We start from the raw sequence: 23,583 nt of genomic DNA, 5'->3' as shown, positions 1-23,583 counted from the left end.
GGATTTCTGGGAGCCTGCCCTGCGCCGGATAGTAGTTGCGATGCACTGCGCTGACCTGATAAAACGCCCTTGTGTACGCTATGGTTTTCCGCTCAAGTGCCAGCAGCGTCGCGGGAGCGTCAAGCGCTTGCCCAAAGACAACAGGTATGGTGCAGCTGGCGCACAAGAACCTGTTGCGGACAGGCAACCAGGTCTAACGGCTAGAGATCGCTTTTCCAAACTTGCCAAAGTTTGGTGTGGCTAGTCTGCTGGTATGATGCACCACGGATTGCGTTCTCAGAGAAAGCGTGTGGTACGGAGTACCTCTTCCGGACGCAATGCGGTGCTCGCAATGAAAAGCGCTCGAAGGCAACGTCGGCGATTCCTAGGTTTGAATTTAAACCAAATTTACGTTTACAACCAGGACAGTTCATCTCGCATATGCCACCCCGTCTAGCTGCGCTTTCAAGCGCCGGCGTTACGCCGCTTGCATCGCAGCAGTTACGAAGGCGGAAACATCTGGCCTTTGGTGCATCCACCCTTGACGTCAGAGCTTGCTTACTTGTACATCACAGCTGTTGGGTTGATGATTTTCTTGAACTCATCGTAGAGCACCAGAACAAAGGCGCCGCCCGTGCCTCGGATAACATTCGAGAATGCACCTCGGAAGAGGGCGCTAGTGCCTTCATTCTTGATGATCTTCGCCCAGCAGTCCAGCGTGCCGGTGTATTCGCGCTGGCCTACGCGACCGCTCTGCATCATCATCCGACGGCGAACAGTGTCGAAGGGATAACTGATAATACCGGCCACGGTGGTGACGGTCTGCGCAATGAGCCAGGACTGCCACACAGGCGCGTTGCGTGGATCCTTCAGCAGCAAGGCCTTGGCAGTGTCGAAGAAGCCAAAGAATGCCGCCCGGTACACAATAATGCCTTGAATACTTACGCCGAATCCTTGATAGAGTCCCCGAAGGCCATCGCTCCGGTAGATCTTCATGATGCAGTCACCAAGGCCGGTGAATGCTCGATCCTTCCCCTTGCCGACGTCAGCAGCCAGGCGCGTTCGCGCAAAGTCCAGCGGGTACACAACGAGAAGCGAGGTGGCGCCAGCAGCTCCGCCACTAGCCAGGTTACCCATAAAGAAACGCCAGAACTGTTTGTCCTTATCTACGCCGGCCAAGAACATTTGCTTGTACGTGTCCTTGAAAGCAAAGTTCAACGCCTGTGTCGGGAAGTAGCGCAGTACGTTCGCCATGTTCCCACGCCATAGCGACCAAAAGCCCTGCTCTCGCACGACACGCCGGAAAGTATCGAAAATTCCATTATAACGGTCCTCTGGCTTTATTTGCGGGTTGCTCAACGAAATCTGCAACAGCAGCTTCACACGCTCGATCGGTGCCACCGCCGTTTTGCTGATCGCTCCCGCAACACCACCCGCAGCCAAGTCCTTCAAGAAAGATGTCACGGAGGTTTTCGCCTTCTGCTTCGCCTTCTGCACCTGCTCCGTGCTTACCGCAGCCTGCTGTTTTGTTGCCTCCGACATGGACGATCGCGAGCGTAGCTAACCTGCAACAAAACACAGTACTGCACAAACTCGCAGCTTGTCGGTACGAACGGATGCGTTGTACGCGATGTGTGCCGCACGGGCTGCTTTGTGGCGTTGGCGCGTCGATCGCGACGGCGGCGACGACGGCGACGCGCTGTGCCTGTGCGCGGTGCTTCGCGTAGATGGACAGAAATAGAAATATAATGACACATTAACATATGGACATGTATTGAAGTATAGAGACACTGGTGTCGGTGTGTGTGCTTGCGTGCGTGCCGCGGCGGCAGCCAGCGGCGGATCATGCGCATCACGCCAACGGAAGGACGCTGGGGCCGCTGCGCTGCGATCGAACGGGGTACCGAGACCCCGTGGCGGCGCAGAACGCGACAGGTGCATTGATCGAACTCGGGCGTATATGCTCGAACTTGAATCTCTTCCTGTGGTCATCCAGACAAGCCTTTGGGGATTTTATGAGACTGCTCTCGTTTACTCTCATCTGGGTCCGGCTTTCAATACGCGGGTGACTCCTTTCCCCTCCGGTTTCGTTTGCTGATAGTAGTGAGGATGTTGATGGCAGCGTTCAACGCCCGAATTCCCTGCTTTCCGCTACGTTCTATTCATTGAGCCGACAGACGCTACATGCGATCTACGCTTCGCATACGATACTCTTTTCTTCTGTATACAGCCTCGGTGCGCACGTCGCACCGTTGACAAATGAATGCACAGGGGCGCTCCCATGCGCCCACGAGACGCGCTACTTACGGACAGCCGCTTTGTGGCGCTTGGACGTTGGCGTCATCGCCCGTTACACACCCTTGGCGCGATAAACAAGGCTGACCCAGAAATGCCCTCCGCCGTTTCCGCACCCGGTGTTGTGTCGCAGGTGCACGGGCTTGGTCTGTGCGATGCCCTCAGCGCATGCCCTCTGAACCGCACGCGCAAGAGCAAGCAGCACCACTCGATACAGGGTTTGCGGGACACTTTCTTCCACGTCTTGAGACCAGTACCAGACCGAACATCTAGACATGAGAGCAGGTCGAGAAAATGCGATCCGTCTACGCCCCCGTTCATGGAAAGCGATGGCGCTCGTATCGCCAAATGCGATCGCATCGATGACTCAAGCGCGAGTCCAAGACCCTTTGCTGGCAAACAGATGAGCCGCCAGCCCCTGAGTGCATACCCCCTGAGAGGCACCGTGCTGCTGCCGTCGGATGCCGAATGACATGTCGTCGACGGCCACCAAGAGCGGAGGGTATGTGTTCCGAGCTGAATCTGTTGCTTGATGAGACAGGTTCAGTGAACTTTCGGCATGAGCGTCTGGGAAAGTCTCCAAAGCTGATGTAGAGTTTTTCCCCGTCGTCGTCCATCCAGCGGCGATGCCTGCTGCGCCCTCGTGCTGCCTTGAAGCAGAACCATCGAAAACTTGAAGAATTCGGTATCTGAGCGTGCTGCAGGCAAGGAATGTTGAAACGCAGAGTCCGCATCGTATGATTCGGATAGTGCTCCCGTTCACGTTACGAAGCGTAGATCGAGGGCGTCGACACTCCCCTTGTAACGTGCACATAACGATTTCCAGCGGCAAGGAGTCGAACGAGCCACTCGGAAAACTCGACCGAGAACCCGGATTCTATGAATGCATTCGTCATCCCCTATCGCCGCAATTTCTCGGTCCATTCGTGCTTCTCTATCATCGTTTCGTATCAGCGGTGCGGAAAACTTCTCAACCTGTGACATCTCTTCCAAAAACTCTCAAACATCGCTCGGAATGCATTGCAATAAGAAGGAGCGAGTCCTATACATACCGTTGGATACTTTCCGTGCTGTCTGCAACAACTTCATGACCGTGACCACGAAACGCGTGGTTCATCGCCCTGCTGACCTACAAACGACTGACCTGTACAAGTGCAGCCGTTCTTCGCAGGCTAGCAGTGACAGCACCAGGTCCCTGCACGAACGTCCCCACACCAACAGGTTCCAATCCCTCCTGCGGATACCTGTGATAAAAACCCCGCAAACACAGACTCGGCGTCTTGGACCAGGTATTCCAGCCAGCGTGCACCGCGTTGACTAGAACACTGCACAACGACTGGGGCACCCTTCGATGACTACTCTTGCCAGCACTTGTTTCATATCTGGATGGAGGTCCAGAAGACTGGGAGCGCCAGCGCATCAGCGCGTTCCCGCCATCGCGAGATTGTCCGGATGTCCGGATTACCGGCACGAAACGGCCTGCGAAGCCCCGAGCGCAGATGACGTGTCGGTAGCGCGCTGTGTGAAGGGAGCGTCACGGAACGTACTCGATAACCGAGACATACGGGTCGGGTGGTCTGCATTCAACGACAGAGAGCGTGTTCCAAGAATAGAATTACTTTACTATTGGTAAGGAAAACAGTTGGTTTATGTCAACTGGGCGCTCATCGAGCTGCTTCGTTGAGCCGAGTCTGCAGCCTGTGCGAATAGAGCGGGTTCACGGCTTCGTTGGGAGCGCGGCGGCACTATGTGCGGCAAACAGAGCACTCCTACGCGTTCCGCCTGTACGGAGGGTGTTTTGTAGCGGCCGCTTCGAAGGGCGGCGCTGCGCTCTTCGTCTGGGCATCGATCCGGTCGAACAGGGGCTGCTTCCTGAGCGAACTCCGTTCTATGGCGAGGAAGGCGCTTCTGCTGCACCAAAGTGTGTCTGGAACGTGCGACACAAGACTGGTGATGCTCAGGTGGCCACGGGTGATGAAAACACCCGCAGTGAACAGCAAGATGTTCCGGAGCGGCCTCCGTCAGCGACTGGGAAACCTGTCGGCGTGCGCCTTTTTCTGCACCGCAGCCGCCGCCAGGGACTAGCGACCACTCCCGCAAGGCATGGAACGTATGAGTGCTTTGGTGCGGCTCGCGAATCAGGAGCCCTGAGCCAGCGACGTAACGAGCACAGGCGGGCACCAGAGCGAGTCTCGAAAGACGTCTCCAGCTCAGATTTTATTCAGGTTTCATCGCAGGTTAGCCGGGCGCTCCAGAACCTGGAAAAGCAGCGAAGATGCAGTGAGGTTGCGGAAGGCCCGGGCTGGCCATCCTCCACACAGGATTTGCAGCGCTTCATTGAAGATGTCGAGCTTCGCTGTGCGTACCTGGGACCCATCGGTTCATCCCTCGTGCGCATTGCTCTGGAACGTTCGCTACAGCGTTCCGCTACGATGCAGCACTCGCCTGCTCGACAACCGCCAGATGCTGATGCAGGCAGTACGGCAGACCCAGCGAATGCACCACCATCACCACCAGACATGAACTTGCGCACAAGCGCGCGAGGGGAACGCGAACGCCTGTCGCCGGACGCAGCTAGCGCGCCAAGTACAAGCGACAGGGCGGCACGGCGCATAGCGGCTGTGTCGACTACACCCTGGGGTGTCGCCATACACGAGGAGCGCAAACACCGCAGCTTCGCTCGCTGTCGTGCTGTTCTGAATACAGTCATCGACTTGCAGATGGACCTCGAGGCTGTGCTGGCAGCTGCTCTGCTGGACACACCACTGGCTACGCGAGAGATCGCCAGCGAGTTCGGCCGGTCGGTTGCAGATATTCTGATTCAGGAGAGGGCGATACGTGGCATTATCTACGCGACGAGTATGGATTCGAATCCCGCAGGTCTGCGGCAGCTGCTTATCGGTGTCGCCAAAGACTGGCGCGCGTTGGCGCTCTTTTTTGCAGGGACGCTGCACGAGTTGCGCGTGTACAGCGAAGCATTCGGCCTCATGGATGATATGGACGCTGCAACATCGTCGCCAGATACGTGCGCAGCTGAGGGAAATGCACCACAAAGAAGCTGCGAGGCAGCGTCGTCAATGGACGAGTCGGTGGCGACGTCTGTCGTGAGGGGTACGTCGACGGCGTCCGGGGCATATGCCTCTGGTGCTCCTGCAGTTTCGCATACGCCTGCTGATCGCTCACTGAATTCGATGCAGGAGACCGCGGAACAAGCACCCACGTGCGTATCACCCGGACTCTTGACACCACGAGAGGCGTCTTGCGAGACGCGATCCCATACGGATGGCGCTGATGACCAGCGGGCGAGTCTCGCGCCCGCTAGGCAGCGGCTCGACGCAATGACGCATGCGACTGCCCAGCGATTGGCTCTCTTGACGCTGGAAGTGGTAGCTCCGCTCGCAAATCAGCTCGGCATCTACTACCTCCAATGCGAAATGGAGGAGCTGGCGTTTTTGCTGTTGTTTCCAAAACAGAGTGAGGCGCTGCGACGGCAAGTTGCACTGCGCTTTGATGCAGGTGCCGATATCCTCGAGTACGCTCGCCAAGCGATCGAAAATGCGCTCAGTCTGGAGCCTCAGTTGCACAGTTACATTTGGTCGTGGCGCATCAGAGGTCGTGTGAAGAGTCTCTACTCGACGTACCGGAAGATGATTCGTCTCGGGAGCGGCATCGACAGCATTCTGGATCTGATGGCGTTGCGGGTTGTTGTGCGACCGGTTCATCAGAGCAGCGAGCTGGAGGCATGCGACGCCGTCATGGCCATCATCGAGCGACTCTGGCCAAGTGTGCGCGAAAGGCGACGCGATTTCATACGTTGGCCCAAGGAGAACGGGTATCAGAGTCTGCATACCACGGTAGTTATCGACGGCTTCCCGGTTGAGGTTCAGGTGCGTTCGGAGCGAATGCATCGGCTGGCGGAGTACGGCAGGGCCGCGCACTGGCTCTACAAGCAGAATCTGAATCTGTTCACGGATCGGGGCTTTGCGAATACCACAGTCTCGCCGTCTGCCATGAGCGAACGGGAGAAAGCTGTTGCGTGGAACGCTATCGCGCATGCTGCGGCGTTAGCCAATACGCCCTGTGCTCCTTCTGTTGGTGAGTTCGAATTTGAATCCAACGTCGCAGCGGACTCGGATGCTGCTGTAGCCTCACTGGCGGATGCCTCGGGTGCCGTAAGCACACCGACGGCAGCAACAACGGCAGCGGGTCCATCGGATACACCCGCTCGTGTCGCAGCGTTACCGGCAACGCAGCCGCCCTCAGGCGAGACGCTCGCCTCGGAAACACTGACGCATTCCGAGTCGCGTCGAGCGGATGTTATTCTCGATGATACCGTCACAGCTTCGTTGGGAACAACCAGTGAATACTTTCGCGTACTCTATCATCAAATCGTTGAACTGGAACAGCATGTCGTCGTATTCGATAAGAGTTCGGGCAAGTTGCTCCGACTTCCTCGCGGCACCACCTTGGGTGATGTCGCTGGTGTACCTATGCTGAATGGCGACATTGCATCGCCAGGGACGGTCCTTCGAACCGGGGATCAGATTGGCGGAGCTGCGTTCTCCTCGTGACCACGCTCGCGAGTCTGCGCAGAAGGCACCCTGGTATCGATATTCGAGTAGTACTTGCACAAAAGGGTGTATCGGTCATCATCTATCCATGGAGTGCAAGGCAAGCGCGCGATCCAAGTGCACAGCACAGGCGACACAACCTCGAAATGCTGGCGAAAACGCACCCGCCTCGTACTTGTTGTTATTGTTGTTCTCGTGATGATGATGATGATGATGATGCGGCACCGATGCTCTCGTGATTTCCTAGGTGCGCGGCTGGCCATGGATGCGCGCTTTGTATTCCGGGATGCATACGCAGCGCTCGCGTGCATCATAACACGCGACTACATAGAAGTGGTGCATGCTAGACGCAGTTTCGCACTGGTGAACGGAGCGGATCCAGCTCGCAGGAAGCTCCAGCGGCATTGTGTTGGGTGCTGATGCGGACGCTGAGACCGAACGGACTGGATCGGGTGGCGCTCTTTGTACAGAATATAGATGTATAGACGTGCAGTGATGTGAGCATCGAGCGCTTGTGGATTGCTCTGATTGGCATCACTTTCACAGTGTGTAGCCTTGAACAATGGTGAATTTACGAATAATGGCTGGACATGGACGCTGTTTCTGTTGTGCCCGTATCAGCAAGAAATGGAACAGATGCACTTTGTAAAGTCTGGCACATGTACAAGATTCATCTTAGCATTGACTCAAAAAAGTCGACTCTGCTAATACAGGCGTAAACGATAAAGGGAGGATGGATATCCATTGTGATCAGGCCAAGCTATTGGGGGGCTTTTTTTTCTCGGCGACAGCTTCCAGCCGTTCTCTTCTTTACTTCAAGATCAGTTTTCAGCAGTCGAGGGATGGATGTTGATGGCAGCGTTCAACGCCCGAATTCCCTGCTTTCCGCTACGTTCTATTCATTGAGCCGACAGACGCTACATGCGATCTACGCTTCGCATACGATACTCTTTTCTTCTGTATACAGCCTCGGTGCGCACGTCGCACCGTTGACAAATGAATGCACAGGGGCGCTCCCATGCGCCCACGAGACGCGCTACTTACGGACAGCCGCTTTGTGGCGCTTGGACGCTGGCGTCATCGCCCGTTACACACCCTTGGCGCGATAAACAAGGCTGACCCAGAAATGCCCTCCGCCGTTTCCGCACCCGGTGTTGTGTCGCAGGTGCACGGGCTTGGTCTGTGCGATGCCCTCAGCGCATGCCCTCTGAACCGCACGCGCAAGAGCAAGCAGCACCACTCGATACAGGGTTTGCGGGACGCTTTCTTCCACGTCTTGAGACCAGTACCAGACCGAACATCTAGACTTGAGAGCAGGTCGAGAAAATGCGATCCGTCTACGCCCCCGTTCATGGAAAGCGATGGCGGTCGTACCGCCAAATGCGATCGCATCGATGACTCAAGCGCGAGTCCAAGACCCTTTGCTGGCAAACAGATGAGCCGCCAGCCCCTGAGTGCATACCCCCTGAGAGGCACCGTGCCGCTGCCGTCGGATGCCGAATGACATGTCGTCGACGGCCACCAAGAGCGGAGGGTATGTGTTTCGAGCTGAATCTGTTGCTTGATGAGACAGGTTCAGTGAACTCTCGGCATGAGCGTCTGGGAAAGTCTCCAAAGCTGATGTAGAGTTTTTCCCCGTCGTCGTCCATCCAGCGGCGATGCCTGCTGCGCCCTCGTGCTGCCTTGAAGCAGAACCATCGAAAACTTGAAGAATTCGGTATCTGAGCGTGCTGCAGGCAAGGAATGTTGAAACGCAGAGTCCGCATCGTATGATTCGGATAGTGCTCCCGTTCACGTTACGAAGCGTAGATCGAGGGCGTCGACACTCCCCTTGTACCGTGCACATAACGATTTCCAGCGGCAAGGAGTCGAACGAGCCACTCGGAAAACTCGACCGAGAACCCGGATTCAATGAATGCATCTGATAGCGCTCAATGCGGCATATCTACTGCCAACGCTCTACATCTACAAAGCAAGACTGAGAATGCAATCGCAAGGCAGCAATTGATCGAACGGTTCAGTGCTCCATTTTTATGCCGTCGCCAGTGTAGTGTCGAAGAATATTGACATAAAGCAGGGAGCCCTGATTCTGTGACGGTTATCGGTTTCAGCGTGAGCATCCATGATACCGCTCTGTAGATTCAAGTTCGAACCACTACTCTCCATATTTCCCTCCGGAGGTACATGCGTCTTGGATGAATGTTGATCGATATTCACGACAATATCCTCCTGGCAGCACCAACTCGATGCAGGATATTCGATGAACACGGGCGACGCCGCACACCCGCCGCATTATTTCTTTCAGACCGTTTGCGAATAAGAGCCATTCTCGACTCTGGCATAAAGAGGACGTTTCGAACAGTGCTCTACTCGGACTTGAGATTAACATGGTGTAATTGGTGCGTTTAGCGAACGACTGTGGCTCGGCGAGCAAGTTGCAACACAGCACACAAGCGTCCTCCAAACAGGGCAACGAGCGGGCTCCAGTGTTACCTTTACGACACGCCTGACGCCGGGTGCACTGACGGTATGGGCGTGCACGAATCGAATCGTGGTCTGTGTGAGGCTTTGGAAGAGTTTTACGAACATTGTTTACGGAAAACTCGCGCTTGCAGCGAAGCCAAGGGCCCCCAGACCTTCAGAGCCTGGGGCCACGAGCTCAGCGCCACACCAGGGACTGATGGAGAGGTAGCTTTGCCAGTGCCTCGCCACGGCGTATCGAAGACGACACAGCGACAGCTATCGTACGAGCCGTTGTGCGATCGGGTCTGGTTCATGCTTTTAAACCGTGAGTGCCTGAAACCCTCTGAATAAATAACCTCGAACGCGGGAGCGCCTCCGCAGGCGTTGCACACTGCAGCGACCGGACCTGTTGGAGAACTTTCAATCTTCTGTTCGGCAAACATTTGTATTCCACATGCTGTGGCAGACACGAAACAGACAAATTCGATTGTGGAACTCTCTGGGCAGCAATGCATCGCGCCGAGGATGTCGCGCCAGCATCTGCATTCCGAAGTGACAACGTTCTCCTCGGCCAGCGAGAACGCCGGACGACTAGGGTTACTAGGCAGATTCATATGTAAACGCCGTATAGCAAGCTTTTTGGCGGGTTTTCTAGCAGAAACCGTCTAGCACTTCAAGTTGCCCGAGCAGCAACAATAAACGGACTGGCGGTATCAGGAAGATGCCCGTAGTGCCTGCGGGTCAGTTCACGAAAAGGAACTTGGGGCAATGGAGGGAGCGCACTGCTTCTCTCCACGCTGCATCACGAACGAAGCATTCTGTGAACCTTTGCATCAGAGAATTGCGGTTCGACTGCAGCTCTTTCGTCGCGCTGGTTCCGGTTCTCCGTCTGCAACCAGAGCACTTCCCGATAGTGTCAGAATAGCCGCCAGCTGGAACTTGTAACGCCGTAAGCGCGCAACTAGAGACGGATCATGTCGATGGTGAGCGTACTCTGTTGCGGGAATTGTGTAATACACGAGGTAGTTGCGGTCGCGGTGCAGAGCCACTGCTGGAGAGCGCGCGCTGCTTATGCGCCAGGTTGTACACAATGCACAACAAGAAAAATGTCCACTATCGTCAAAATGATCAGCGTTACTTGTACTGTGTCGCTTGCAGCGGCTCGTCAGATGAGTACAGTCTTGGCTTCATGAATACTCGTACATCTAAAATTTTCTCTTCATGCCGCGACAATCCGTTACATTTCGTCATCCATATTGCGCCTTAAACCATATCCTAGACTCTATACACCTGCCACCATAAAAATGGAGCACTGAACCGTTCGATCAATTGCTGCCTTGCGATTGCATTCTCAGTCTTGCTTTGTAGATGTAGAGCGTTGGCAGTAGATATGCCGCATTGAGCGCTATCAGATGCATTCATTGAATCCGGGTTCTCGGTCGAGTTTTCCGAGTGGCTCGTTCGACTCCTTGCCGCTGGAAATCGTTATGTGCACGGTACAAGGGGAGTGTCGACGCCCTCGATCTACGCTTCGTAACGTGAACGGGAGCACTATCCGAATCATACGATGCGGACTCTGCGTTTCAACATTCCTTGCCTGCAGCACGCTCAGATACCGAATTCTTCAAGTTTTCGATGGTTCTGCTTCAAGGCAGCACGAGGGCGCAGCAGGCATCGCCGCTGGATGGACGACGACGGGGAAAAACTCTACATCAGCTTTGGAGACTTTCCCAGACGCTCATGCCGAAAGTTCACTGAACCTGTCTCATCAAGCAACAGATTCAGCTCGAAACACATACCCTCCGCTCTTGGTGGCCGTCGACGACATGTCATTCGGCATCCGACGGCAGCGGCACGGTGCCTCTCAGGGGGTATGCACTCAGGGGCTGGCGGCTCATCTGTTTGCCAGCAAAGGGTCTTGGACTCGCGCTTGAGTCATCGATGCGATCGCATTTGGCGGTACGACCGCCATCGCTTTCCATGAACGGGGGCGTAGACGGATCGCATTTTCTCGACCTGCTCTCAAGTCTAGATGTTCGGTCTGGTACTGGTCTCAAGACGTGGAAGAAAGCGTCCCGCAAACCCTGTATCGAGTGGTGCTGCTTGCTCTTGCGCGTGCGGTTCAGAGGGCATGCGCTGAGGGCATCGCACAGACCAAGCCCGTGCACCTGCGACACAACACCGGGTGCGGAAACTGCGGAGGGCATTTCTGGGTCAGCCTTGTTTATCGCGCCAAGGGTGTGTAACGGGCGATGACGCCAACGTCCAAGCGCCACAAAGCGGCTGTCCGTAAGTAGCGCGTCTCGTGGGCGCATGGGAGCGCCCCTGTGCATTCATTTGTCAACGGTGCGACGTGCGCACCGAGGCTGTATACAGAAGAAAAGAGTATCGTATGCGAAGCGTAGATCGCATGTAGCGTCTGTCGGCTCAATGAATAGAACGTAGCGGAAAGCAGGGAATTCGGGCGTTGAACGCTGCCATCAACATCCATCCCTCGACTGCTGAAAACTGATCTTGATGTAAAGAAGAGAACGACTGGAAGCTGTCGCCGAGAAAAAAAAGCCCCCAAAGGCCATGGTTCATGAATGCGGGACGAGACCCAAACTTTAGACTGGACACCTGATTCACCAAAGTGGATCATTTTCTACTTGATTCTGACATGAGTGCCCATATCATGGATCGATATCCATTGTCGCGGGATGAGGTCATGCGACACAACCGCTCTAGCGGTTAGTAGTCTTTACCGATCTCGTCATTTGATGAAGACGCTGGATTACTGACCCTAAATAGACGCGCGTGGAAGCGCAAACGCTGCCAAATGTCGAAGTATAGACCGGGTATGTTCAGCGGACGCTTCTGTCCCGCAATTTCAGTGCAGTGTTCATCTAGGGAGACGTAGACCCGCTGCAGGTATGCTTTTGCAAAGCGCACCATCCGAGCATGTTGCATCTAACCTCAGTGTCGAGCTGTGTGAGCAACCAAGATACCGGATGATAGATTCCCTCCGCTTCTTGTATATTGCAATGGCGATGAAACGATCGCATTATCCGTGCGCCCAATTGTATGAGCGTACATGGAGGATACATGGGCTTCCCCGAGATACCGCAAATTCGGTTCAACACCAGCGGATTTCACATGTCTGGTACCCCAGTGGACCGCCTTGGACGCGTGAACCTCCAACTTTCAAGCATCTCGTCTTGTCTGTAGTGACTGCGTGCTTCTACCGCTTGAGCTACATCTGCTGGGGCGGTAACCTATCCCGTTCCAGGAACCCCGCGGGTACCGAGCCTGCAGTAACTTTTGGTTTCACAGAAGCCTCCTGCAAAACGGCAACGGGTGCTACCTAAAGACCGTGCGGCATCGCCCGTGTCGTGCGGGCGCGTTCTACAGCCCATGATAGCAATTCGTTTCTGATCGACAGCATAGAGTGACATGCACCAGGGATCTTAGATTCCACGATGGATATCGTCATCTGGGATGGCATGATCATTCCGCAGTGTGCGTTCCGGGAACCACCAGCATCTACCCAAACGTATCTCGGAGATGCTGGTCACTGCGTACGATCTACGTTTCGCAAAGTCTACCTTCAGCATCCGCCGTGGCGCCTCTATACTGAGCGACGCCTGCGCTCTGGTACCGCACAAGGGTTGCCGGTGCTGAGCCTCCGGCGAATGCGAAGAATCTTCCGGCGCAGGTGCTGGCGGGAACGCGAAGCACCGATGCCGGGGTGGTGCAGAGCCACAGCACCTTTGCACTTGGCTTTGCTTTCAATAACTTATTCTCCTGTGTCTAAGCCTTTATGGAACAAGCGTGTGGACTTAACTGTTTCGCGAGGAGCTTGAACTACCAGTTGGACGCTGGTTCGAGCGTGCTTCGGTCGACCTGGGTGGAGCCGCACGCACCTCCAAGCTGGACGCTTGGCACAGGGACTGGTGCACGGCGGCGGCTTTCGGGTGCGAGCGCTTGGAAGCACGCTGCAGTTGCGGCGGTGCAACTGCCATCTTTTTTGCCTCCGGCCGGTGTAGCGATTCTCGGCTGTGGCACCGGCTGTTGTTTGCTAGCGCTTGGTTGGTCGTTTGAGAGCGTGCGTCGCTACGGCATCCAGGCACCGAGGGCGTTCACGGGTTGCGGCGTAGGCATAGGGTTCGGCTGTGTCGGTGTTGGTCAAGGGTTTGGTCGCTATGTGCCCTGGGCAAAGGATACACGCCCGTCATCGCTTCGAAAGGACCTGAGGCAGAGCATGGATGATGTTGTCCGCTTTTTTCGCGAACGCTTTGGCCACGAGTCCAAACAGAAAGAGGAAACATCGCAACCGGCAGAACTTGTTCCTGAGCCCAACGAAATAGTGGTTGCACCAGAACTCGAGCAGGAGCCTTTACCAGCACCTCCGGAGCGGCCTCGTCCGCGTCGTTGCATCGAAGTACGCGAATAGACGAGCGGGCTGGCTCCTGCTCCCGTTGATTTTCCTGAGGATGCATACAGTGACGAGCGCCTCAGAGGCAGAGACAAGAGATGATCAGGTCATGGCGTATACCGCCGCATAGCATAGCATCACTCTTAGTAAGGATGCAGCGCAAACAGTGCCGTCTGTTTGCTTGGTGCATACCTCAGAAAACGCACGAGATGCTCAGGTCATGGCGTATACCGCCGCATAGCATAGCATCACTCTTAGCAACGATGCAGCGCAATCAGTGTCGTTTGTCTGCTCTGTGCACGAAGCTTTTGCCTTTCTGGTATGACGCTATGTTGCAGAAACGGCGCATCGGTGTATGCCTGTGCGATAAGAACGGATTTCATTCTCCGGCACCATGCAAACCATCTCCAGCTTGCGATATCTCTATCGAGAACCGGATGTCCGAGGTATGTGCCTTTTGCAGCTGAACGGATCGTAATTCAAGCGTACCGTTCGCGAATCCAGGGATAGACAGCGTGCTGGGCACAGCTCGACATGCGCTCGAGTGCGCTCTGCATCGAGTCATATGCACACCATCTGTTGCGTACGGGCATGCGCTCGACTGCCAGACCTTTTCATGACTCGTTCGCTCGAGCACGCGCTTACACTGCATGAACAACCAGGTACAGCATGGAGCCTGTTCAATGAAAGTTAGGACTGGGGATTGTTGACTCGATTTAAAGGCTCCGTTTATAAATCTGTCTCCGGAATCAGCGCGAATGCTCGGCACACTGGTGCGATGTGCGTCTGCCGGTGCGCTGGGCGTTCGAGCGTCACAGCAATGACGCACGCCAGGCGAAGCACTGGACGCTGGAATCCCCAAGGCAATGAAACGGTGCTATTCGGAGCGTGTACGTGCTCTCATATCTGACCCGAACCTCCGAGACTGATCACAAACTGCTATTTTAGGTGGCAAATGATACGAAAAAAGGATCACACTACTTTCGCGAGCGAGATCTCGTGCATGTGCACCGTAGCGGCGTACGTCGGATCCGGAGCTCGAGGCGCCGAGATGCCGTCGTCACGGTAATTTTGCCCAGATGTGCCTAGCAGGTTTTTGCTCCGCATATGAAGCCGTCAGCGATCATATTCAAGAACGCTGCGCAGCGAGCGTTATATCCGCAAGTCTCGCGAACAAAGCATTTGGAGATGCGATGGATGCTGCACGACTGCGAGTTGAATCAAGTTCCTGCTATACAGCAGCGAACAAGGCTCACGATCCCTGCGATTGCATGCGGAGAAGCCTCCGGTGCATCGCAATTGTTGACGCTACAGTGCCGTGGCTACGTGGCAGATGCAGTTGCTTTGTCCATGCAGCTTAGGACTCTGGATTTTCCTCGAACGCTCGGCAGGCCTGAATACTTGCTCATCTCCGCGCGCTGGATGCAGTCACGTCGGTCAGAAACGAACAAGAAGCATGCGACGATCGTTGCGGCTGCTGCAAATCAACTTGGGGTTCGCTCTCAAAACAACCTGGGTTCGGGTTCAACGAGGCTGCGCACATCTTCCGGACACGGAACCCGGCGCTGGCGCTCTTGCGTTGCATATGCAGAAACACTGCACTTCAGGTTCGTGGTCCGTCTGCCGGATCTTCGAGGTATCATGACAACAAAATAGCTCGTTTGTGTCGATTTGTTCCGCTTGGTAGGGTACAAGCGAGCAGCACTGACGTTCTCGCCGATCCGCCATACCCCGTGACTCAGGGCATGCGCATATCGCGCCCTCGGAGCGGCGACGTATTACCGAACTCATTCTTTACTTGTGATCGATCTGAAGAAACAGCTGTGGCCCCGGACTCTGACCAACTGATCGACGTATCTCGCAAGAAACCCCACAGAAGTCATGCGATGCACATGCACGGCTGTTCATCCAGGGTCATGTGCCATACGTTGCAGCAGACGCATCGAATATCTCGACTCCCTGCCGACGTTCTCCTGGACGTGGTGAAGTTGCTGTATATCAACGCAGCATCCTCAGCGGCGCTCTCCGCGAGCGCACACTATACGCCCGGTACCCTGAGGGTCACGTCAGCGAACTGTTAACCTTTGACGAAAGTCTGATTCGCGGTTTGTGACATTGACAGGACCAGGTGCGCATCGATCGTACCTCGAGATGCGCCACCTCGTTGCAAAAGATCCTGAACCTAACATTCAGCAAGGCACACAAACCGAAGCCGCCACGTGCTACCGACCGCAGTACGTCTCTCTGCACAGCTTGCAGGATTCCAGAGTTACGGTGTAATCCGACCCGGTATCGCGGCAACCACGCCTCAGCCCGATACCCTCAGCGGTATAGCAAAGCCGTTCTGTCTCCGTGCAGTATCTGCTCGAGCGATCCCAGAGTTACGATGTACTCCGACCCGGTATCGCGGCAACCACGCCTCAGCCCGATACCCTCAGCGGTATAGCAAAGCCGTTCTGTCTCCGTGCAGTCTCTGCTCGAGCGATCCCAGAGTTACGGTGTACTCCGACCCGGTATCGCGCCAACCACGCCTCAGCCCGATACCCTCAGCGGTATAGCAAAGCCGTTCTGTCTCCGTGCAGTATCTGTTCCAGCGGTAGCGGTGCTTGTGCTGGGGTTCAAAGCAGGTACTCGGCGCACGATAGAACATACGAAACGACCAGTATACCAAAGAGGAAGTATGGGTCATGGAACTTGGAAGTAGGGTGTCGCAACATGATGGACGCTTTCCCGAATGTCAATGCCAATGCCAATGCCAATGCCAATGTCAATGCCAATGCCAATGCCAATGCCAATGCCAATGTCAATGCCAATGCCAATGCCAATGCCAATGCCAATGCCAATGCATCCCACAATCTGGGATCCATGGTCTACGTAAAAGTTTTTGCAAATCGAGAAAAATCTGCGATCGCGCACGTGCAGTGCGCTCTGCGCGCAATTCGCGTACCAGGAACGTTCTGAATAAGCGGCTGCTTGTTGACTTCCAGAACAGCACACACGACAGTTCCGTGAACCATGACGGGGGAGCGGAAGCGACATACAGCAGCAGTCTTAAGTCTTGACTTTGCTGAACAGTATGGATTTTATCTAAAATATCACGCGCACCCTGTCAATCAGTTGGTCCACGTGGTGTTCGTTCCGTTGCTGCTTGGCAGTGCGCTAGCAGCGCTAGCGCAGTGGCGCGTTTCGCTCGGTGGTGTGAAGCTCGATCTCGGACTGATAGTCGCTGTAGCCTATGCGCTGTATTATATCGTGCTTTCGCCGCTTCTGGGAGCAAGTGCAGCGCTAGTGATGGTCCTGCCTCTGTACCTTGCGGGCAGAGCGCTTCTGCTTCGCGCCCCTGACGCACAGGTCGTTTGGTCTGCGTTTCTCGTCATCCAGTTGCTGGGGTGGTCTGCTCAGTTTGCTGCTCATGAATGGCTGGAGAAACGTCGCCCGGCGCTGCTGGATAACCTCATTCAGGCGTTTGCGAGCGCACCGCTCTTTGTTTTCGTGGAGGTGCTGGCGTTCCTCGGCCTGGACCAGGGGCTCAGGAAACGTTTCCAACGGCCGCAGCGTGCGCGCAGCACTAGTCGAGAGAGGCGCACACCGGGCGGTGCGAAAACACCAAGGAGGCGCATGGCACATGCGTGATAGAGGATGCGAACAACGTATCCCCGTCAACGGTAACGTTCCTGGTGCGGCAGATAGCGCATCGGCATGATCGCTCTGCTGCGTACAATCATGGACGCCATCATTGCGGTATTGATCTGTTTTACAACGTCTAACCGAGAGGCATGCACGAAGTGCGCACGCGTGCTTGTGGGCAACGCCCCGCGCGAGCCGGAGCTCACCATGAAGCTGGATTCAGGTGGATGAGAGGGCCTCCAACGCAGGACCCGCTGCACACTTTATCTCGTATGATCATACCCAGGTCATCCTCGTAAAACTCTGAATCAAAAAGACCTTCCGCACGCATACTCGCGCCTGTAGACTCAGAAGCAAATTGATCGGGGCACGGTGCGTGTCACGGACCCCAGGCTATAGAGCGCTGCACAGTCGTGGGGCCGGCGCAGCCGGTGCTCACGGCTGGAGGGAGCGCGCCCCGATCACGACCCCCAAACAATAGAATGCATACAGCTCAACACAGCGCACGCCGAACCACCCGGCCTCTTCGACGGTGACCTGCTTCGCGCGCATCTTGTCCAGCAGCGCCCTGAACTCGTTCTGTGCGGCCTGCCAACGAGCTGGCAAAGCGTTTAGGTGTGTGTACAGAAGCTTCCTGCGAAGTTCAGCTGTCGTTTCCCACGCCTCGGGAGACGCTGAAGGTTCTATCCAGGAGCTACCGCGCGTAAGCAGTTGTTTCCATAGCGAACCTGACATGGTATGCGTCGCGCCTGTACCCACTGGAGCAAGAGCTGCGTACAGGAGAATAACACTCAACAAAGCCGCGGCAGACGACGAAGAGTCTCTTATCAGACGAGGCGGCGTGCCTGCGCGCGCGCGCGCGCTTCGAGTGGGCATCGGCGCGCCTCGTATCGCAGGCGGTGCACCAACTGCTCACGGAAACACGTAGGCTCTTCTGGCAATGTATGCGGTTTCCGACTGGCGGACTCAAGCCTCCATACATTGTACATTGCACTGACGCTATCACGTTGTGTCTATTATTGGGACCGGATTTTGCGGGCACGTGTTTGTCTGGGGCAATGGACCCTGCACGCCGTTGTTCGGGCGTTCTCAAGCCCCCCTAGCCTTGCGCTTGGAGGCAAGAGATATTGCATAGAGTCTCTGGGACTCTGTGGCGGTGCTCGTCTTTGCCTTTTTGGTGCCTCGTTAACGAAGGAGCCTGCTAGGTTAACGGTATGCAGCGGCGCGGTGTTTGGTTGCATCGCTCTCTGAAAGTGGAGTTGCGGGGCTCTTCTGGAACGGGAGTACTACGTCCTGGATTACACAGTTTTATGGATCTGGATCAGGGATCAAATACGTCGACCATATGCAAGTCACAGGTTTTACCTCAGTGCCGTAACCCAGAGCCCCGGCTGTACGCGTGTTGACGACCCAGTGCCGTGAAGTTTTCAAAGGAAACCGACCCGTCTCGTTGCAACAGCGGTCTTTTAGAGTGTGCTCACCGAGCTGTCGCTTCTCGCGAGCGGCTCGAAACCATGGGGTTTCGAAAGCGAGCGCGCCCTCGACGCCAACCCGGTCGCACGAATGACGCAGTTCGTGGAAGCGAAATAGGTGCCCGAAGAGCCGGCTCTGCAGTGCGCAATGCAAAGCCCCGCTGACGCTATGTCGTGCACGCGGTACGCCACGTCGACGAATTCCTTCCCTCCAGTCTATGTTAAGCGAGAGCGACGTGGTGAAAATCCAGAAAAACTGACCGGCATTCAACGTTTTGAAGCTGGATGCATGCTCTGTAAACGCAGAGCTTGCGACCCACTGCCACTGCGCACCGAAGCTCTGCGACGCTTGCCGCCTATTCAGGTCATGATCGTTACCGAGGAAATGGGCCCGAGGGTGCACGCTACCTCATGCGCTCTGCTGCGAAATCCGGAGACGTTAGACTCTGAGCAGTGGGTTCTGGAACACCCGTACTCACACACCTGTTTTTATTTTTGTTTATTTTTTTCGTATCTATTCAACAAAAAGAATGTAACCTGCAGATTGAAGGAAGGTGCCATAAAGACTTGACTTTGTCGCTGCTAGCATGCCTCAAACGGTCGCTCATTCATCAATCAGTCGTTCATAGTTCATCGGCTAGGTGAGCCGCCGCTCTCCTGATCCCTAATATTAACATTTTGCGTCCACGACAGAACCTGGCGAACCCTATCTGAACGACTATGTTCTCGTCAATCCAATCCATGCCTTGATTTCCCCAGGAAGCACTATAGAAGAAGCCACAGGATGTGAAGCATCCGGACCGCTATTGCGGACAGTGATGAAGACACCCTATCGGACCGAGAACAACACAGATTTCTACGCTAGACGCGTCACGCGTTGAATAACGCACGATCGATATCCTGGTGAAATGCGAACGCTTGGCACTGGAGGGCCAGGTGTTCACCTACATTCATGAGGCTTTATTTGGGAGAAATGGTAGATCTGTATGCGAGTGCGCAGAGAGGACTAAGCTGGTGCTCGCATAGAAGCGAGAAGCGAGTATGACGACAACGTCAGCCATACGGCGACGCCCTGGTCTGGTCGCCCAAACATCGCCAAACGGTCAGGATCCTTCAGCATCTTAACCCTCGTGTTGGCACTCTTCGTAGCTTCCTCTTCCCGCATTCCTCTGTCCACCTATTAGAGAACTTCGCTTTGGATCAACCAAAGCAATAAAGGAGTACGCAGCTATGATTGGTGTTCTGTTGCTCTTCGCGTCGTCGTGTTCCCCTGATTCAATCCAGACGAAAGCGTCTTCTCTGCTGTTTGATACCGTAGTTACGGCCATGAAACGCTAGACGAGTCGTTTGCATCCGTGAAACGAAAGGTTTTCGATGAATTGCTGCTTGGCAGGTAGTTCTCTACCTTGACCGGCCCTCAACTGCGCTGTGACGCTACAGTTCGTGCGCATCGGGTGGTGGCAATGCCTTTGTCGGCCTGCAGAGAAGCTCGCGACGGAGAAGTTCACCAAAAGTTATCTGAGGAATAGTAGATACATACATAGAGAATGCGGATCCTGGTATCACCCGTAATCCAGCGCATCTGAATCCCGACAGAAACCAGGTATGGAGTACAACAATCGCATCCATGCCACATCGCGAAAGAAACGAAATGGAGAAGGAGTCATCGGATGAAAAGGAGAAATCCTCCCGAAAAGAGGACGAGAAGGTACCGAAACGAGAAACTTTCCGAGCCGGGAGATCAACCTGAAACCGTTGTAAAAGCTTTTCTACGAGGACGTAGCGCCAGGACAAATCTTCCAAAAAGATATGCCGGACGCTATTGGAGATCGCTCGGTTTGTCCGTTGACGAGGGTTTACCTCGCTTTGCACGTCTTGACGCACCTCGTCGAGGAAGTTTCCTCACGAGATCCGTACGCATAGGTGCCAGTTGTCCTCGCTCCTGTGGAATTCTTCGATCAAACCTTCGTACGACGACACAACATATACCCCGGGCAGAGGATGCAGAATGGCGTGATCGTCGGAGCAGGGATCGCAAAAAAAAACACACACGTGCCAGAATGCCTTGTCGCGTCGCGTTGCCACGTCTGTGACCGTCCTAACCGCAGGATAGATGCGACAAAGTATCGAAGCATTCTGAAAACCAAAAGCATATGCGAGCCAATGTGGAGCGCTTCACGGGGCACGCCCTGTGGGCTTTTTACCCCTAGTAGACTCATCTCACTGGCCGGGATCATTGGACACTGACAGAAGGGATACTCGCGGTGTCGATGGAGGCATATGTTGAGCTGGTGACATACGCGTTCGAAGCGCTGGCGCACTCGCAAAAGATATCGCAACACGAGCAGGCGTCCTTCCAGATCGTCCAAGGTTGTCGTGTTGCTCTCTGGGCCTTGGACCAACCCACGTCATATCCAAATTGTGACGGAAACGTGATGCCTGCCTTGCATACATCTCGCATTACTGCGTTTTCGGGAACAGTGCCGTCCAGGCCAATGCAGACTCGCTCCCCGAATCCCAGCATCGGTGTCTCCTCTAGCGTCTATACGTCATGATCGCGATCAGTCATTCCAAGGCATATGCTATCACCAAAGACAATTGTGCACGGTAATGTACGACCTCTTCAGCGATCAATAGCTGGTTTCTGTGTGCAAGCAACCAGCATTCGACCAACGCGACGTGGCGCATTGGCGAAGCTCGTTCAAGGATTCTCGTTTACCAGTAGAGCGTGGAGAAAAACTGTCTCGAGCACGGACGACGCCGCAACATCCATCTGCATGCACTTTGCAAAACCTGGTTCAGAGTCGCGCAATGAGACTCATTTTCAACCGTCCAAGGCAGGTCAAGAGAAAGATTTGTTGGTCGTCGTCGACGTCCGAATGAGGGACGTCACGCCCGTCGATGTGTCAGTCAGTCGAGACGACGGAGACAACGACCCAATCGGAAGTGAATGCATCTGCGAAACTTTTCCAGTGCTCGGTATAAGCGCACGTCGGGCATCATAGACATCAGAATGCACACCAGCAAATGGATGGATTGCGTCAGGACCCGTCACCACACCCTCTGCACCGTATCGAGCAGAGCAGGACGCTTTGTACACTTCATGCTGAGTGCACAGCAGCGTCCAAGCGGCTCATGCGATCGATGGTTGGCACACGGTACAACAGACCGCGCGCTGAGGTCGCCAGTCGTTTCTATTCTACGGAAGCAAGAACCATGCATTCGCCAACTTGTTGGATGCGTTGAGAATGGAAACGGTCGACAAGTCGCGTCGTTCTTCGGGTATCCGATGACACTGGGCTCGCTTTCCAGAGCAAGGGCTGTAGTCCTGCTCTCTCGACGGCAGCGTGCAACGAACGCAGGAATCGATTCCGTACGATGCTCGCGAATCAGTTCAGGACGAGACATACGCGTCATCTCGACACATGCACGCTGAAACCGGTAGACAAGAAGAGCGTGAAACAGAGACAGTTCTACGAGATGCTGTACGATACGTTAACCGAGTGTCAGATGGCGAGGTAATGGAAGATGAGCGCATTGCTGCGGTGTGATTCCACCAGCGACAATGCGCGGAAGCGCGTACTGAACAGAGACTTGAACGCTTCAGTCAACGTTCGGAAATATCTCGTGGTTTATATCGTCCAACGGCTCTATGTCGAAAGTCCGTTCCGGGATATCGTTTCGTGCCCAGCGGGGGTATGGTACTGAAACGAAGAATATTTCTGATAGAAAACCAGTGGCCAAGAGAGCATGCATTGGAGTCCGGCTGGTACCAAAGCACGAGTATGATACGGTTCAGCAGTCCGCAAAGTCCAGACCACTCTCCACGTTCATCGAACGCGATTCACCTCGGCGATTCATGAACGATTCTAATGTTTCGTCCTTCGCTAGTCCTGAATACAGTTGGGCGCATGCCGAAACACATAGTTTCCGCGCCCAAAACCGAACGCTAGACCTCCGCTTGTTTCGAGAACTTGTTTTCGCACACGACCTGGTGACAGCTTGAATCCCTCACGCCGGTCGCTGTCGCTGGGAGACGCACCTCACGGCGTCACGTTTGTGTCAGCCCGAGGTTCCTGGGCCCGCGTCCGCTTGACGGCTCCAGCAGCGTCTCGGGTCACTGTTGCCGCCAGGTTCGGCAGGGTCAAGTCTGGGCGCAACCAGTTATGCACAAGAGAAGCTCCCGCAAGAAGCGAACTGAACGCAGCACCGTAGAGGATCACGTACTCTCGCCAGCCGACACCGGGCATACCCGTCGACGGCAACAGTTTACGGCATGCGGGAGCGAAGGAGCTCATGAATTGTTGGATGCGCATACGCCATCCAAGTTTGTGCAAGGTTCTTCTCTCCTTCACAACGGCATCGATGCGCCGGGTATCGTAATGCTCCTGCTGCGTGAGCGCTGCACCCGATTGACATGAAAATAGAGCATTAAACTGCTCGCTTTGCTCCTGGATTGAGAATAGTTTTTTGAACTTGCTTTCGATGCACTGTCTCGACACTCCCAACGCAGCAATGAGCACTTACAGATTCAAACGTGGTTTTAGGATTCTCGGGCGTGATTTCGGAGGCTTTCCCAGCGCTCTGCTACTGGTATGCTTTGCGACACCGAAATCAAGATGAATCACGACGTCCCGAACCAGAGTTCGCAACATCACCGATATCATTATCCAATATAGGCGTTCAAGCCTCCATGCTGCTCCTTTGTTACGTATGGCGAGCTCGAATCTCGCACGCTTCACGTTTTCGATCTCCCTGATTC

At 55.0% G+C, this 23,583-nt stretch overlaps 5 protein-coding genes and 1 non-coding gene across 6 annotated transcripts, besides 2 other annotated features; 3 read left to right on the top strand and 3 right to left on the bottom strand.

Annotated features, from left to right (window-relative positions):
* Nucleotides 1-537: 537 nt before the first annotated feature.
* CYME_CMN084C (ADP/ATP translocase) lies at nt 538-1,521 on the bottom strand (the record flags this gene model as incomplete). Its single annotated transcript, XM_005537187.1, has 1 exon — nt 538-1,521. The coding sequence occupies one exon, from the start codon at nt 1,519-1,521 to the stop codon at nt 538-540; it is 984 nt and encodes a 327-aa protein (XP_005537244.1).
* A 458-nt stretch (nt 1,522-1,979) lies between these two features.
* Nucleotides 1,980-3,678, bottom strand: CYME_CMN083T. The gene has a single exon (XR_002461469.1). It is a non-coding gene; the product is annotated as a hypothetical transcript (transcript).
* A 245-nt stretch (nt 3,679-3,923) lies between these two features.
* On the top strand, nt 3,924-6,845 carry CYME_CMN082C (similar to GTP pyrophosphokinase; the record flags this gene model as incomplete). The annotated part of the gene is made up of 1 exon (XM_005537186.1): nt 3,924-6,845. One exon carries the CDS (start codon nt 3,924-3,926, stop codon nt 6,843-6,845), a length of 2,922 nt encoding a protein of 973 aa, XP_005537243.1.
* Nucleotides 6,846-13,107: 6,262 nt separating this feature from the next.
* Nucleotides 13,108-13,740, top strand: CYME_CMN081C (hypothetical protein; the record flags this gene model as incomplete). The annotated part of the gene is made up of 1 exon (XM_005537185.1): nt 13,108-13,740. One exon carries the CDS (start codon nt 13,108-13,110, stop codon nt 13,738-13,740), a length of 633 nt encoding a protein of 210 aa, XP_005537242.1.
* A 1,773-nt stretch (nt 13,741-15,513) lies between these two features.
* Nucleotides 15,514-16,695: a sequence feature (possible transcribed region).
* Nucleotides 16,696-16,737: 42 nt separating this feature from the next.
* On the top strand, nt 16,738-17,355 carry CYME_CMN079C (hypothetical protein, conserved; the record flags this gene model as incomplete). Its single annotated transcript, XM_005537184.1, has 1 exon — nt 16,738-17,355. One exon carries the CDS (start codon nt 16,738-16,740, stop codon nt 17,353-17,355), a length of 618 nt encoding a protein of 205 aa, XP_005537241.1.
* Nucleotides 17,356-17,784: 429 nt separating this feature from the next.
* On the bottom strand, nt 17,785-18,084 carry CYME_CMN078C (hypothetical protein; the record flags this gene model as incomplete). Its single annotated transcript, XM_005537183.1, has 1 exon — nt 17,785-18,084. The coding sequence occupies one exon, from the start codon at nt 18,082-18,084 to the stop codon at nt 17,785-17,787; it is 300 nt and encodes a 99-aa protein (XP_005537240.1).
* A 3,445-nt stretch (nt 18,085-21,529) lies between these two features.
* Nucleotides 21,530-23,099: a sequence feature (possible transcribed region).
* Between the last annotated feature and the right edge of the window lie 484 nt (nt 23,100-23,583).

The sequence above is a fragment of the Cyanidioschyzon merolae genome, chromosome 14 (assembly GCF_000091205.1).
Source record: "Cyanidioschyzon merolae strain 10D DNA, chromosome 14, complete genome".
NCBI lineage: Eukaryota > Rhodophyta > Bangiophyceae > Cyanidiales > Cyanidiaceae > Cyanidioschyzon > Cyanidioschyzon merolae.
The sequence above is the reverse complement of the archived record's forward strand: the minus strand, read 5'-3'. Positions and strand labels throughout refer to the sequence as shown.